Source organism: Pectinophora gossypiella, chromosome 13, assembly GCF_024362695.1.
Source record: "Pectinophora gossypiella chromosome 13, ilPecGoss1.1, whole genome shotgun sequence".
Taxonomy (NCBI): Eukaryota; Metazoa; Arthropoda; class Insecta; order Lepidoptera; family Gelechiidae; genus Pectinophora; species Pectinophora gossypiella.
This window is the reverse complement of record NC_065416.1, coordinates 9588221-9602582: the sequence shown is the minus strand read 5'-3', so window position 1 is coordinate 9602582 and position 14362 is coordinate 9588221. Positions and strand designations below refer to the sequence as shown.

Below are 14362 nucleotides of genomic sequence, written 5' to 3'. Positions count from 1 at the left end.
GGGGGCAGCGGGGGAGGTAGGCAATCAATACACACCCCTACGCCTAATGCACCCTATACCCTGTTGGTGTATTGCACTCCGTAACCAATGTCGATGTGCAATCCAATGATGACATTGGTTCCATCGATTTTGTTATTTGGTTGGCATGTTTTATGTACCTAAAGTGTTTGTGTTTATTATCTTATTTATTTTTGTACCTTATTTATGTGTAAAAAATAAATATGTCCAGACTAATGTACAAAATAAACAATTCTTCTCCTATCGTGTGGATTGTGAGGTGGATTACCAACCCCATCAACCCTGGTGTCAGGGTTATTATTGAGCCGCCATAGGCCTCTGACATGACTCATGTAACGACTACGTACTTACATCAGTAAGTAATAACCGGGGCCAAACGGCTTAACGTGCCTTCCGAAGCACGGATCATCTTACTTTTTGCACAATCAGATGATCAGCCTATAATGTCTTAACCAAACTAGGGATCACAAAGTGATTTTTGTTATTCCCACTGGGATTCGAACCCGGGACCTCCGGATGGTGAGCATAACGCTCAACCAGTGGACCACGGAGGCCGTTAATAATAAACAATTAAATAGGTACTACGTTTTGAAACTCTCCGCTCGCACCAGTACGAGCTTGGAACGAGCTTGATTTTACTCACCCCCGATGGGGGCCATGTTAGTCTGTCTAAGCCAAAAATCCTTAAGAAATAAGGGAGCGCGCGCGGACACCTTTCTCGCTCTCTCGTACGGCCGGAGTAAGGCAGCATGCGGTAAACTTCACGTCTTTACTATATACTAGCTTTTGCCCGCGACTTCGTCCGCGTGGCGTGTTATATAAGAGAGAGATCTTTGTGTGTGTGGGAGTGCATACTTATGCAGTTTAGATTTTTTCATAAGTACATTTTTTTTTCCCAATAACTCCCATTTTTCAAAATACAGCCAAAAATAAACTTTATATTTACTAAGGTATGCATGCATGCTAGATTGAATCAATTGATTGAATTGTTTTTTTTTAATTGATTGTTCATTGAGTTTTAATTTTAATACACACTTCCTCTCTTCCCTTCAACGTTGCTGTGCCCTACAGGGTCCATGTTTTAGTTCCTATGCCTATGTAACACCCCATTGTACTACATGGAATGCAATAAATAATTTAATTGAATTGAATTGAAAATATCTATCTTACGCGGTTTCGATTTTTTCATACAAATGTTTTTTTCCCACTAACTCCCGTTTCCGTGGGAATTTTGCAATATCCTGTTGCAACTAAGCTTTAAGTTAACTAAGGTACCTGCATGCCAAATTTCAAGCGTCTAACTTAAGCGGTTTAGATTTTTCATACAAAAAGATTTTCCCGCTAATTTCCGTTCCCGTGGGAATTCCGGGAATTCCTTTCTTAGTGCACCTCTACGGTACCTAAGCTATGTCCCTTCCAAATTTCAAATGCCTACGTTTAGCCGTTCAGGCTATGCGTTGATATGTCAGTCACTGAGTCAGTCAGTTTCTCCTTTTATTTAGATTTGATTTTTTCATACAAATGTTTTTTCCCGCTAACTACCGTTCCCGTGGGAATTTTGTAATATCCTGTTGCAACTAAGCTTTAAATTTACTAAAGTACCTGCATGCCAAATTTCAAACGTCTAACTTGAGTGGTTTAGATTTTTCATACAAAAGGATTTTCGGGAATTCCTTTCTTAGTGCACCTCTACGGTATCTAAGGTACCTGCATGCCAAATTTCAATTGTCTAACTTGAGTGGTTTAGATTTTTCATACAAAAGGATTTTCCCGCTAATTCCCGTTCCCGTGGGAATTTCGGGAATTCCTTTCTTAGTACACCTCTACGGTATCTAAGGTACCTGCATGACAAATTTCAAACATCTAACTTGAATGGTTTAGATTTTTCATACAAAAGGATTTTCCCGCTAATTCCCGTTCCCGTGAGAATTTTGGGATTTCCTTTCTTAGTGCACCTCTACGGTACCTATGGTACCTGCATGCCAAATTTCAAACGTCTAACTTGAGTGGTTTTGATTTTTCATACAAAAGGATTTTCCCGCTAATTCCCGTTCTCGTGGGAATTTCGGCAATTCCTTTCTTGATGCACCTCTACGGTACCTAAGGTACCTGCATGACAAATTTCAAACGTCTAACTTGAGTGGTTTAGATTTTTCATACAAAAGGATTTTCTTGCTAATTCCCGTTCTCGTGGGAATTTCGGGAATTCCTTTCTTAGTGCACCTCTACGGTACTTAAGGTATCTGCATGCCAAATTTCAAACGTCTAACTTGAGTGGTTTAGATTTTTCATACAAAAGGATTTTCCCGCTAATTCCCGTTCCCGTGGGAATTTCGGGAATTCCTTTCTTAGTACACCTCTACGGTATCTAAGGTACCTGCATGACAAATTTCAAACATCTAACTTGAATGGTTTAGATTTTTCATACAAAAGGATTTTCCCGCTAATTCCCGTTCTCGTGGGAATTTCGGGAATTCCTTTCTTAATGCACCTCTACGGTACCTAAGGTACCTGCATGACAAATTTCAAACGTCTAACTTGAGTGGTTTAGATTTTTCATACAAAAGGATTTTCTTGCTAATTCCCGTTCTCGTAGGAATTTCGGGAATTCCTTTCTTAGTGCACCTCTACGGTACTTAAGGTATCTGCATGCCAAATTTCAAACGTCTAACTTGAGTGGTTTAGATTTTTCATACAAAAGGATTTTCCCGCTAATTCCCGTTCCCGTAGGATTTTCGGGAATTCCTTTCTTAGTGCACCTCTACGGTATCTAAGGTACCTGCATGCCAAATTTCAAACGTCTAACTTGAGTGGTTTATATTTTTCATACAAAAGAATTTCCCTTCACTACTCTGCTCCTATTGATTGTAGCGTGATGAAAAGTATACTATAACCTGTCCAGGAGTGTGAAGAATAATTGTACCAAGTTTCATTAAAATCCGTCCAGTAGTTTTTGTTTCTATAAGGAACATACAGACAGATAGACAGACAGACAGACAGACAGACAGACAGACAGACAAAAATTTTACTGATTGCATTTTTGGCATCAGTATCGACCACTTATCACCCCCTGATAGTTATTTTGAAAAAATATTTAATGTACAGAATTGACCTCTCTACAGATTTATTATAAGTATAGATGGTAAAAAAATACTCAAGCAAAGCCGGCTCGCTGTAGTGTTTGATGTATACGTAATTTTTTATACTTTCCATGTTTTATAAATGACAAGGAACATCAAAGAATCCACAAATTAATCCACAAAAAGAACGAAGGCAAAGTACACAAAGGAAAGAAAAAAGTAAGCGCATTTGCATAAATTTTCGTCTAACAAAAGACGCTGAACATTCCCAGTGCAAAAGCGGCCTTATCGTCAAGAGCAGGGACTGTATACAAACTGCGAAGGCTTCAGAAACTAGGTCGGTATTTGCACATTCTTGTCTTATTACTGCCGCCAAAATTGTTGGAATGAGAACTCACTATTTAACTAAAAGTTTATAACATTTTCTATGTAAATGATTGTGTAAGTAAGTATTACCTACTATGTACGTTTTCTCGTTTTAAGTCTCGTCTTCAGTGCTAAACGACACGGATATTTTGGCCAAATAGTCACGTCAAAAAAATAAAATGCTTTTTTGATGACTACAGAATAAAATTAACTACATTTAAATTCTACATTTTTAAAAGAAAAGTATTAACAAACAAGTATAATTTTGTATAAATACTTATTTGTATTATGTTTTATTACTTAACTGAAAGTTTATACAATTTTCTGCTTCCTTGAAAACTGTAGTTTATGTCTTGAAATCTAGAGTTTCCTTCCTCTTTTGTACAGTAGAGTTGTGGACTGCAGATGTTTTTGAAATAAAAGCGATTTTGAAATTGGAATGCTTTAATAGCATCTACCATGTTTCATGGTTTTCAGTTTTCATTTTAATTAACTGTGATGACGTGGGGTTTTAGCTAAGTCTTTAAATATTGTTTTTACATTATAATTATTTTAAATACCTACCTAGATATGTTTTTGGTATTACTATAGGTGCCTGGCCTTTAATTTATAGGTTATCTGTAAAGGCCTCATTGGAGCAATTCATCCAAAAAGTAATACCTGTAGGAAAGTAATGGAAATGACACGTAAGATTGATATAAGAGAGAATACTATGGAAGGATAATGAATGAAGATTTGGTTGTTTATGGTATGGGATTGTCTATTATATCATGGGGGTCAGAGTGTAAGGTGGAATTGTTTTTTTTAAAGAGGAGAAAATAAAAGGAGTGAAGGTGAATAAAATATCCCTTTAATTCTATATTTCACATATCTATTGCAACTTGACATTTGCGCGTATAAAAGTATGTGTGTAATGTCATATGTCACCCCCTCCGGTTGATTGAGGGGAGGCCTGTGCCCAGCATTGGGACGTATATAGGCAGTTTATGTAATGTCATAATATGTAATATGAAAGTCATAATGTCATATAACAGTATTTTTATATGAATTGCTTCAATGTAGCCTTTTTATGTGATCATTATCGCCGTCGTTAGAAAACAAACCCGTAAGTATTTATTGTTGAACAGCGATCAACAAAAAGATCTTTAAATAAATACATGAGATGTTGTTACCTTATTAGGTATGTAACATTCTAACATTATGTCCCTTTCCGTAACAAACAAAACATATTAAATTATTATTCGAATATCCTTTATGTTTTTTTGTAATTGCTATGTGAAAATTTTAAGTGATGTTATTGTCTTGTTTTTTTTAGTATAGCGTCCTTATTGGGTATAGGGTATTTATTGGGTATAGCGTCCTTTTATAATAAACAATTCTATTTTTTCTAGACTTATTGTAGATTTGCCGCAAATGGCATTAACTACTTGGCCGGGCAAATGTGGGGCACTGAGGACCTCACCTATGGACACTCTAAACGTGGTATCAGGAAAACGAGTAAGAAAATTCTTTGGAATTCCATTCTCATACCTTCGGGATTACTTTCCAATATTGTAAAGTATACCCATTTGTTAGAAGCACGTTTTAAAGTATTATAGGTAACTAGCTTAGAATGGTAAATCATGGTGAATATTACATCAGGCTGCCTTTGGTGAATTTTATTATCTGGATGTTTTCACAGCCATTACGATCTATAATTCAGTTTTTTTTGTGGTACTGTTAAAAGGCGTTAGGGGAGGTTTTTCGACTTTTGATTAATCATATTAGGCTACAAAATAGTAGTACCCATCTGGGGGATTAAAATGGCCACATCGAAGCAATTCATCTAAGAAAGCAATATTGCAATTTGACATTTGCGCATATAAAAGTAAGTTCGGTCATTGATTTCAGAATCCACACGAAAGGAGAAGAAGATTAAGTTACATAATTGTTTAGTTAAGTAATTTTGAGGCTATATATTTATTTTTGTTAATTATTGTAAGTTTGTTTTTTGTATTTTTATAAGATTTATATTAGGTTAGTTAAGTTAGTAAGTAAGTAGATTTATATTAGTTAAGTACCTACCTACTCACCTCCTAAATTTTGTGATACTTGAAACATAAAGCCTACCAACTGTCTACAAAACCATGAATCCTATGCGAATAAATGATTTGATTTGATTTGATAAAGTATTACAAAACAGTTATGTTACTTAGTAATAGAAAGTTATGAAGTCATATTGTTTTGTAAACAATCGTTATTTATATTATTATCAATGAACGAAATAAAACCATACCTACTTACGGTTCAGTACAATTAGTGATCATATTTCAATGAAGATTATATTTTACAGTTCCTTCAATGCGCGGTAAGAATTAAATTTGTAAAAGTACGTGAGCTAGTGTTGTGACATTCATTAGCATAGTTATGTATCAGTTGAGATTATGTCGATTGATTCTTCTATCTTACACTACATAAATAGGTACCTAATGTAAACCATCCGTGTGTATGTTTTGTAATAACACACACACTTATGCCATACACAAAATCATACACAAGTTTTATTATTCTGTCAAATCAGGTAGCTACCTGTTATATCTAGGGAGATATAAGTGATAATTTTAAATACATACATGTTTGCGTTACAGCTTTCCACGACTATGTTCTGTGTGCAAGATGCTTTTAATAAAATTGCAGTGTGGTGCATAAACAGTTTGAGAGCGTCCCCGCCTCTCGGGACCAGTCGGCGTTTTGCATTCAAAGCCCACGGAAGCACGGAACCCTTTTAGAGGACATTAATATTGAAAGGCTTGATACTGGTAAAATTTCACCGTATTAAATGAGTTTTTTCACAAGCCTGTAGGTGGCGTAGAAGATAATTATATTCTAGTTTAGTAAAGTAATAATAATACTAAAAACTTGTTTTTTTTAATAAAGTCATAGCCGTTAAATAATTAAAAATAAAACAAATGAAAATGTTTAAAATAATATCATAAAATAATTTAAATATTTAGCCATCGATTCTGAATAAATTTGTCATATATTTTATTGTTTCTTATATAATATTCCGCCCAATATATATCGTATAATATATTGTTTCTTATATTGAGCGGAAGGTAAGAGGGATACCACTGCTCTATTTTTCCCTAAAAAAGTAGCAATCATGCTACACCGACAAGAGCGTGGCTCTTAAATTAGTGATGATGATGATATAATATTCAATTTACATTGTTTTTTCTTCACATTATACGCCCCTCGTCCATCTACAACAAAAAAGACGCTGCTACTACTTATACTATCATTTCAGCTTTTGCTATTTTTACTTTTCTACAAATGAAATATTCATACATAGACCGAGTTCACAAAAAATGACTGATGTATTTAATTACTATGTCTACCAGCCGGGTCCGCATGACAACCGCGCGCGGCGCGTTTACCGTGGAGGGTCTACTATAACACGATATAATGGTGATAATAATTTATCAGTTCACAGTTTCTGGAAAAAATAATGCTTTGTTAATAAATATGATTTTTTGTTTTTTTCCATCTTTGGACTTCGTATCAACAGTGGCTGCAAGTTGTCTTTGATTACTTGTGGCTCTGCCCACCCCATTAGGGATTACGGGCGTGAGTTTATGTATGTATGTATGTATGTATGATTTTTTGTTCTAGTCATGTCATTTTATTAGCCAATTTTCCGAATTTTCATATTTTATAATCATAATCATTTATTGCAAGTCACAGTTTTACATAGGTGGTATACAGGATGTGGTAGGTACATTGTGACGCCCCGTTGGGGCACAGCAACTTAGGCATAACATTTGTTACGTGGTCAGAATTTACATTTATACAATAAGCTTTAACCAATTATCTACTTAAGAATTAATGTAACATATTATATATATTCTAGTATAAATTATATAAGTATTATTAACATTTTATCAAGAAATAACTTTTAATAGAATTATTACAACAACTTTTCATATAATTATACGAGTAGTCTAATAGTAATAATTAATATTCGTTCAACTTATTAGAAAAAAATTCTTTAACATCATAGTAGGCTTTCTGATATATTATATACGTATTATTTCGTAATATAATCGTAATTTCCAGGATTTAGACATATAAAAACTTAAATATTTGTGAATTCATTCAACTTAAACGAAACAATAAAAGCAATTTGCTATATACTAAAGCCCAACAATCTTGGCCTTGGGGTAAATTAAAAATTTAAACAGGGGTAAAAGATCCAATTTCGGTTGGTTTGTTTAGGTCGGCTTCGTTCTGAACAAAGGTCGAAACAGAGATCGAGTTTCAAATGCTTATATGTCTTTAAATTTTGAATTCTATAAACGAAATTTTGAATTCTAAATATATATATATATATATATATATATATATATAGAGATCTTAATAACTTAACATCTAAGTAAGTACATTATTATTCTGTTTAGGTACTTGTTTGAGCATTGAGATTTATTTTGTTTTGGTTTTCCCCGAAGGGCAAGGCAAAGGGAACTATGCCCATATAGTCACGTCTTATTTTTTTCTTGATGATGAATAATGAAATGATGAAAAGCGATGACGATGAATGATGAAACCTAAGCCCCTACCCTCGGAGCAGACTCCTACTCCAAACCCCTAACGAATTATCCCAAAAGTACTCATAAACTTTTGAGTTATGAAGCGGCTTGTTGGCACGAAGCAAAAATAGATAGATACACTTTATTTATTGAATATTCCGATATAACAACACTATCGCGAATGTTTTCCAACTAACTTAATCGTTAACCACAAAACACCTTTTCGTATTGATTATTTAGATTATTCAATGAAGAAAACAACCGTCCCGTTTCCGTTCCCGCCAAAAAGTCTTGAGCATTGAGAATCTTCTCATTTTTGAAGACGGTTTATAACCTATGACTAAGTATGTAATCTCGTAACGACCCAAAAATCAATTATAATCATAAAGTATAGCATACTGATTCCGTTTTTCACAATTAATTGAAAAGCAACGGAAGTGACTAGGAAATTAATTATTTTTTGCAATAAGCTTACTTTGACGTGCTCGAGCACTCCTTATGGAAAAGTGACTTACTTAATTGATTTTGTTTTGTTAACATTAGAGAATGTTTAATAATATCTCATGGGTTTTGTTCGTTTAATACGTTCAGAAATAAGTTCATTGTAAGTAATTAATAAACTCACGAATCAATTTCCAATAGGGGTTAGTACCGAGATCTACTGATCTGAGGTACAACATCGTTTTATCATCTTCCTAGCCTAACCTGAAGATTTAACAGGTCCGGTTTTTTACAGAAATGACTGCCTGTCTGACCTTCCAATACACGACGGGAAAACCAATCCAATACAGATTAGGTCCCATACCTCCGGAAATTCATTTCTCGGGAATGTGGGTTTCCTCACGATGTTTTCCTTCACCGCTGAGCATGTGGTAATCATTTATGATCCAAACATGAATGCGCAAACAAATTCGACAACCATTGGTTTAGGCCTGTGCTGGATTCGAATCTGCGACCTTAAAGTGAGACGCAAGCATTCCACTAACTGTGCAACCACGGCTCTGAGGTACAACATCGTATGATGAACTAAATACACGCGTTTCACCGATCTATACCTATCTGCTAACGCCCCTAATCCCTATAGAGCCACAGAAGAGATAAGGCATAAAATATTTAACATTCAGACAATGTTATGTTAATCAACCAGCTGAACATCGATTTTGATGAGGTTTTTGTTTTGCGAATTTTGATGTTTTGGGTTTATAAGTTGAACATGTTTATAAATCCATCGCTGCTCTTCTTACAGAAATAACTTTTTACATTTATTTTTTATTTGCTCACAGGTACGATATAACATCCCAAGTCCCAGCCGAAATGAAACTGCAAGAGAGGTAAGCCTATACCGGCGCCGCTGATCTCAACGGAAAACTGATTTCCGTGCGTCTAGACGCCTCCCCAAATTACATGCCAGCAGGATTACTCAGCCCCAAACCAGATTTTGTCATCCAATCCATGCGTTTACCTTAATCCATAAACTTTAAGGTTTAAGGCATGAAATGAGCAATTGTCGTTGTCTGATATGAATTTGTTTCTTGAATCCTCCCAAGTATTACTTATCGCACATATCAGTTCCTGCCTAATAAAATATTGTTCAGTATTCATTATTTGCATCAATTATTAATGATTCGATTATTATGTTAACTCCAAGCATCGTTTAATATAGTTACATTCAATTTTAGTATGTGACGTAATTAAATTACCGCTGTGTTAGGTTACGCGAGCGTTTTATTTGTACAGTGCCCGAAGGCAGTAGGCCACTCTATAGTCCTCATATTTCCCAAACAAACAGCCAACTTGCCCCAACTAGCTTCAACATACATAATTATTAAGTCCTCTCATTTATTAAGTGCATTCGTTGAGAGCACCTATTTGTCTTACTGGTATTCAGCATTGCTTTGCCGTTGTGTATTCCTCGCTTCATATCTTCTCTAACTGTCTGCGAATGTTCACCAAAATTCATGACTGCATTGTTTAAATATGTATATTTTAAACTTCGGTCGAAATTAGTTACAGCTTGCTATGTGAAAATTTGTTTCTCTGAAAAGCGTTCGTAAAGTTAGAATTTAAATTTTCTTTTAAAGCAGATTTTGCCCTACTAACACCTAATAGGTGCTAATATAACTGAAGTAGGACGGTAAGGACGACAGTGAGTGTGATTCGAATAACGATGATGAAATGAGTCTGAGCAAATAGTTCCAACAATGGGAGGAAGCAAAGAGATGCAAATGGCGTCTATTGTCAGGTCACGTTCATTCGAAACGATCGCGACGGGTTTCAATAGCATGCATATTCCAAGATTAGAGCGGCCAGGATGTGAGTTCTGCAGCAATGGCGCACAGACCTAGTACGAAAACCAGTGATGCCGATGTGCACCCTTCTTCTCTTCTTCTAATTCTTTTATCCCCTGTTGAGATTTAGGGCTCGAATAACAGATTTTCACTCCTTGCGATCTTTTGCAGCCTCTGCAGTTTTATATTTTTTATTGGACTCGCATAATTTAATATACAATAATATCATACTTCTACATATCCTTGGACAAATGCGGACAACATAACGTCTAATATTATCAACGGCGAGTTCCCAGCAATTCCGCCTATTGATATTGAAACCTCAAGTGCTCAGCTCAGTTCGCATCGTCTATTTGAACGCACCACAATGCATTATTACGTACGTCTGTGTCGAGTCGCAGGCGGGACGGCCATTGAGAGACGTCACAAAAGGTATTGTGTGCGAACTAGTTTATATCGTACTCGTTCGTTGGACAGGACTCGTTCCGCGCTGATAACGCCCAAACTTGTCTCCGCGTGTTGTGATAAAACAAAAGCTCCATCTCGCTCGTTTATCTCTATACGCTTCTGTTGACTGCGGACATTCGACACTAAGATAAAAATGGTGTTGCTTACTAAGCATCACACCGGCCACTTTCGACTTAATACATCGCGGTCAGATTCCACACAATGTGGGTTCAAAAGGCACATCAAATGAAATGGACTGATGACTCCCCTGACAATGTTTTATAGTGATGGAGCGGCCATTCTACGCCTCGCGGTGCAAAGTGTCACTTTATCTCTGTCGGCTGCCTGATAAATCGTGAAGTTAAAAAATATCTTGCTCAATGGACTGACGATAACAGATAAGTCAACCTTGAATTTGAGTACCAAGAATAAATCGTTACACCAGGTAAAGATTTTATGTTGTCAGTCTCAGTGTCGATCGGACGCGTTAGTTGAACGAGATCGCAGAAGACATGCCTTTCAGGAAAGTTTCGCGATGCCACCAGGACTTTATTGAAATACTCTATAAAGTGGCTGCTAAATTGAATTTACGTGATTTAGAATACGTTATCGAATACGGAAGTGAAGACATCGACATGTTTTACACTGGAATTTATAAAGTTGACATCAAAGGAGCTGGAGAAAAGCAAAGAGTGAAGTATGTTGCCATTGTGAAGTGGCATGGGGATCCAAAGAAACGTGTCTCGTGTCGTGAGCTGTACCACCGGGAGTACATATTCTATGAGTGTATTGTGCCAGAGCTATTGGATATCCAGAGACGGTTCGAGATCATCGAGGGGTTGAAAATGAAATTCCCCAACTGCATTTTGGCGAATATCGAGCTCAATAAAGAGACGATTGTTTTCCTTCGAGACAACAAATTCAGATGTCTAGACAGGTTTCACAAGATCGACCTGGCGCACGCGTCGCTTGTGATAAAAAATCTAGCGAAACTGCACGCGTTGTCCTTCGTATTAGAGAAGACGAAACCGAAATTCCTTGAAGAAATAAAAAAACAGTGCAGCAAGGATGTTCAATATTCTGATCCAACTTACGTGTCCAAGTCCATGGTATATTACTTTAATACTTCAGTGAATGTGGTCTGGGATCCAACAGCGAAGGAAAAGTTGAAAGCGTTAGCACCGAGTATCGTGAGAGTATTGAATAAATGTACGACGTCAGGTCCCCATAGTGTCTTGTGTCATGGCGACTGTTGGAATAATAATATATTTTATATTTATCAGGTGAGGTTGATATTTCAAATATTTTACAAACTTTCTGTACACATGAGATAGTCTTTTTCTTCTAACAGAGAACCTGGTTGTTCACAGAGAAATAGGCCAGTAGATGTTATATTAATCGACTATCAGCTGTGCCGTTTTGCATCTCCAGTCACCGACATATCCTATTACCTCTACATGTCCACTGAAAGAGACTTCCTTAATCAACACCATGATAGACTACTCGACATCTACTATGGAACATTATCAGCTGTGCTCAGACAATGTAACTTGGACGTTGAAGAAGTGTATCCAAAGCACATATTCCAAGAACATTTGAGACAATATTCAGTGCTAGGTTTAATAGAAGCTTTAGTCTCAATGAAGATAATAACGGCGGCAGCTGAGGAGGCGTTCGAGATGACTGAAATGAAATATTACACCGAAGATGGAACGGCAGACATTGTGTTGCAGAACCAGACCTTGTATGAAAAGAGGGTCAACGGTGTTGTCGATGACTTCTTTGAGAGAGGATATTCATTGGACCATTTATTGAATAACTGATAGATATATAATCCAAATAGAAAGTGATAAATTGATAATGTTATTTTAAAACGTATCTCAGTTAAAAATACGTTTTTTGTACTTTTACATATACCTACAAACTCGCACTTATGTTCTCTAGGGTGACCAGAGCTGCCAACATAGAAATATCTTACCAAACCTTCTGTTTATAAATATAGTGCAATTTACATGGACAGGTCACCTACCATATTGTCATCCTTTATAGTGTTAGTTCATTAATATTTCATACCACTGACACCATTGACGTCTCCGACACGGCCGTTGCATAACTAGGCATGTTCAACCTTCTAACTATAAAATATATATGTATATGTTTGTTTTAACAATCCTAATTGATCTATACAAACAAATATAAATGTAAAGACTAGATATAAAGGATAGATTTGGAATTCCATATTTTTTATGTGGGATTGCCAAATCGCCACACCTCTCATAATGAGTTCAGTAGTTAGTCCATATTTTCAAACAGCTGTCCCTGCCAGGGGGTGAGAGAAAATTTACTGAAAGCATACGCGACGTCGCGCGTCCTGTTATGACGCTCACTTAACATTTCTCTTAACGATCTAAAACATTTCCGAGAAGTGTTGCTAAAATTTTATGTAGTACATAAATACTGTTTTAGAAACTAAGTTGAAGGTTGAAGCTTTTAAAATTCATTTTTGAACTTAATAAATTCAGACTTATAAAGAACTTGGTTATTTTATCATAGTGTCACTGGACACTAGGATACTAGTGAGATTACGAGAATAAACGTAGAAATAACGAATGAGATTACACATAAGTAAACAAACTGTTGCTTATGTGTAATCTCATATGTTATTTCTACGTTTATTCTTATCGTCTCTTGTAGTGCATCAAAAACCTTCAAATTGCGAAGACTGAAAAACAAAACAGTCTTAAAGAAGATTGCCAGTAAAAATAATGAAAAAAGAGGGAAATATTAAGAATTGTCGTCGGGACCGAGGCGGACGGTGGAAGGAATTAATTCCTCGTAACGGCGACTAATTGTGTGTAACAAAGGTTCTCTCTGATTCTTAGTCGGATCTTTGTGCGACGGTAAATAATGACTACCGCCAGATGGACGGCTGTTGAGATCAGGATGAGCGTATTTTTTGCTGTTTTATCACTTTGTTAGAAATCGTGCTTGGTTTTACCACAGATTACTTAATAATTACTACTTTAGTTTTAAACTTGCTTGGAAGTGCTTTCCTGGATGGCTGACCGGAGGAAGCACTGGAGAGAGAGTCCTGGAAGAAATGGAGGGAGGCCTTTGCCCAGCAGTGGGACACTTCAGGCTAGATAGGATAAGATAAGACTTTAGTTTTACTAGATCCTTTACACAAGCAAATATGAAAAACTAAGTTAAAGTAGCTGTGGAAGAAAATAATGACGTCTATGAAAGACATATTACTATCTCTAATGTTAAAATAATATTCTGTATTTCCTCTTCTGTAAATAGAATTACCAAAAAATAAAGACTGTATTTTGCCGAATTGTAATTTATCATCACGGTACAATATTCTCAAGCCATTCTTAATCGAGATAATAAAAAGTAAAAGAAGACTATAGAATTTTGTCGTTCCAATTAAAAGAATTTGTCACTTCGATAAACAATAATGGGAATGAAGTTCCTTTAGAGATAAAACTTATCTACTGTAAAATGAAATAAAAGTATTCTGTCGAACTAAGGAACAACTTATTTCAACAAAATTGAAAATAACGGCAGCGCTTCCTTTTATCCCGGGAGGTTATTA

General features: G+C 35.9%; 3 protein-coding genes across 13 annotated transcripts in view; 2 read left to right on the top strand and 1 right to left on the bottom strand.

The window, feature by feature from the left end:
• Positions 1-14362, top strand: part of LOC126371972 (kazrin) — a 166301-nt gene that overhangs the window by 23395 nt on the left and 128544 nt on the right. The window contains exon 2 of one of the 11 annotated variants that reach the window (XM_050017455.1): positions 9313-9360. The exons of the other annotated variants lie outside the window; for them this stretch is intronic. The gene's annotated coding sequence lies outside the window, so the exon portion shown is untranslated. The remainder of the gene's footprint in view (positions 1-9312; positions 9361-14362) is intronic. 11 annotated transcript variants of the gene reach the window in all.
• Positions 1-14362, bottom strand: part of LOC126371974 (acyl-CoA Delta-9 desaturase-like) — a 114654-nt gene that overhangs the window by 55801 nt on the left and 44491 nt on the right. The gene's annotated exons all lie outside the window — the stretch shown is intronic.
• LOC126371973 (uncharacterized) lies at positions 11244-12929 on the top strand. The gene is made up of 2 exons (XM_050017465.1): positions 11244-12047; positions 12135-12929. The coding sequence occupies exons 1-2, from the start codon at positions 11277-11279 to the stop codon at positions 12585-12587; spliced, it is 1224 nt and encodes a 407-aa protein (XP_049873422.1). The 5' UTR covers positions 11244-11276; the 3' UTR covers positions 12588-12929.